This window comes from Cyprinodon variegatus, unplaced genomic scaffold (assembly GCF_000732505.1).
Source record: "Cyprinodon variegatus isolate N-32 unplaced genomic scaffold, C_variegatus-1.0 Scaffold1941, whole genome shotgun sequence".
NCBI lineage: Eukaryota > Metazoa > Chordata > Actinopteri > Cyprinodontiformes > Cyprinodontidae > Cyprinodon > Cyprinodon variegatus.
The window spans coordinates 35,585-37,740 of record NW_015152394.1 but is presented as its reverse complement, the minus strand read 5'-3'; the positions used below and the strand labels follow the sequence as shown (position 1 = coordinate 37,740).

The 2,156-nt window shown below is 37.4% G+C and overlaps 1 protein-coding gene across 1 annotated transcript; it reads right to left on the bottom strand.

Annotated features, from left to right (window-relative positions):
• Positions 1 to 33: 33 nt before the first annotated feature.
• LOC107104895 lies at positions 34 to 1,878 on the bottom strand. The gene is made up of 7 exons (XM_015405010.1): positions 1,358 to 1,878; positions 1,232 to 1,277; positions 1,061 to 1,152; positions 804 to 914; positions 221 to 497; positions 110 to 151; positions 34 to 39 (listed from the first exon to the last, which is right to left on the bottom strand). Exons 1-7 carry the CDS (start codon positions 1,876 to 1,878, stop codon positions 34 to 36), a joined length of 1,095 nt encoding a protein of 364 aa, XP_015260496.1.
• Positions 1,879 to 2,156: the final 278 nt, after the last annotated feature.

Genomic DNA, 2,156 nt, shown 5'->3' with positions numbered 1-2,156 from the left:
ATTGAGAAGGTGCAAGTGGATTGATCATGGTCGTCACAGCTTCCATTGCATTTGGAGACAGAGGACAGTCAACTTCTGGGACATGAACTCCAGAAGGTTCTTCACTGACACCATCAAACGTTTCCCAGTCAGTTCCAAAGAGCTCTGGGTTCTATAAGCAAAAATCAATGACTTCTAACTGCCAAATAATAATGTTTAAGTTTTGTTTCATTAAACAAACCTGCACATCTTCAGTCTCATGAGAAGGTTTCTGCATGTGTCCCATGGTCCAGAGCTGGTTAGGGGTGAGGCCACCTTCAGACTTTAAAGGATGATTGTCCCATCCTTCTGTGAAGGTGTGCAGAGCATCTGCAATGCGTGGAAGGAACACATAGTGTGCACAAAACAAATGCAGAGTGTTGGACAACTCCAGAAGTCCGTGCTCCTCCAGATTGTGAAGTACTTCGTAGTAGAGATGAGTTACACTGGTCCACACGTCTCGCCATAGGCGCTCAATTCTTAATAGAGAATTATATTTAAGAAAAAAAAAAGGAAAAGCAGAAGGTGAAACAGCAAAAAAGCAAGTGTTTTCCATTTGACTCCTCACTTTTCTTTCCCCTCTGAATTCTGATAAGTCAGATACCAGAATATTTCTTTACACGTGCTTCCATAAACTAACCATTGAAAACTTTTGTTTATGTTAGAATAGCATTGCTAAAAATGTGACTTCTATTGATCACACACCTGTCTTTTTTTAAAGAAATTAGTATTATATATTGGTTGCTTTATTCACTGATACTTGGTCACAGACATATATATAATACCTTTGATTGTGTACACTTTTGCCAGCTATAAAACTCCCTCTTCCCGTTCCTTTTACACTGAACATGGCTTCAGCTACTGCCACGTTTTCAACTCCTTCATCACCTCTCACCCTGTAACCACAGATATGTAATTTACATAAATACAGTATGTCTGAAATTTATATTACACACACATACATATATGTCATACATTTATTTGTTTGTTTTTGCTTGCAATATTTGCAAGCAGCAACAAACAAAGCAGCAACAAAAACTACCTGGAAGGCCAACCATAGTTTTCCACAGCTTTTAGAAAAAATGTAAGAGCAGTGCTTGCTCTGTTGTTTGTTGCAGGCTCCAAGTACATTATCTGTAAAAATTAAAGGCAAACATGTTAATATTGCACATATACTATATAACCACAAAAAGAAAACGTCTTTATGATGTACCTTTCTGGAGTATCCATCTATTGCTCCAAATATGACGATGTTATACCTTTAAAAGAGAATTTTACAACATTCTATCCAATTATGTTCATAGGAAACCCAATATCTTGGTAAAAAAAGAAATGTTACCTTATAAGCTTATGATTTGTGTCTATATGTACTAAGGACAAAGGATGTGGTACAGAGTATGTCCTTCTGACGATGCACCCTAGCTGCAACATTCTTTGTAAAACTCCAGCTCCATCAACTCGGTGCCTTGAGTTTTTGATCCGTTCCCACTGAACTCTGTGACCCTCTGCTTGAAGGCAACCCTTTACCATCCGATATCCAGCATTAGGTAATCTGTTCTTTATTGATAATATAGCATTGTCAAGTTCGCTGTCAGATAAATTGCTGTAGGAAGATCTTGTTGATAACCCAAGCTCACGCATGCGTCTGAAAATAGTAGATATGCTGACTCCATGCAGGTTTGCAATACATGACACTGGTAGGGCCATGTCTATTAAATGGACCAAAAGGTCTTCAGATACTTCTAATTTGGGTCGCCCTCGTCCACTAGAAACTTCTGTGGTAAGAACACAATGTTCTTCTTGAGAAAGGGTGTCATGGATCTTTCTTTGAAGGGTTAAAATACAATCCATAACATCCATGGGTATATCAAGAACAGTTGATGCAGATGTTAAAATAAACACCTCCTGATTTACAATATATTGGAAATAGTCCAAATCCAAATTTGGCTGGTCTAGAACCTCATTAATTCTTGAGAGAAGGCGTTCCATTACATGTCTCTGCAGTGGTTCCTGCAAACATAAAAATTGACTAGTTACTTTTTAGACAGCACAAATTCAATCCTTTTTTTTTCTGTTAGATCAAAATAAAAACAAGATTGACAACTTAAAAAGTCAGGAATCATGAAATAAAAGTAATT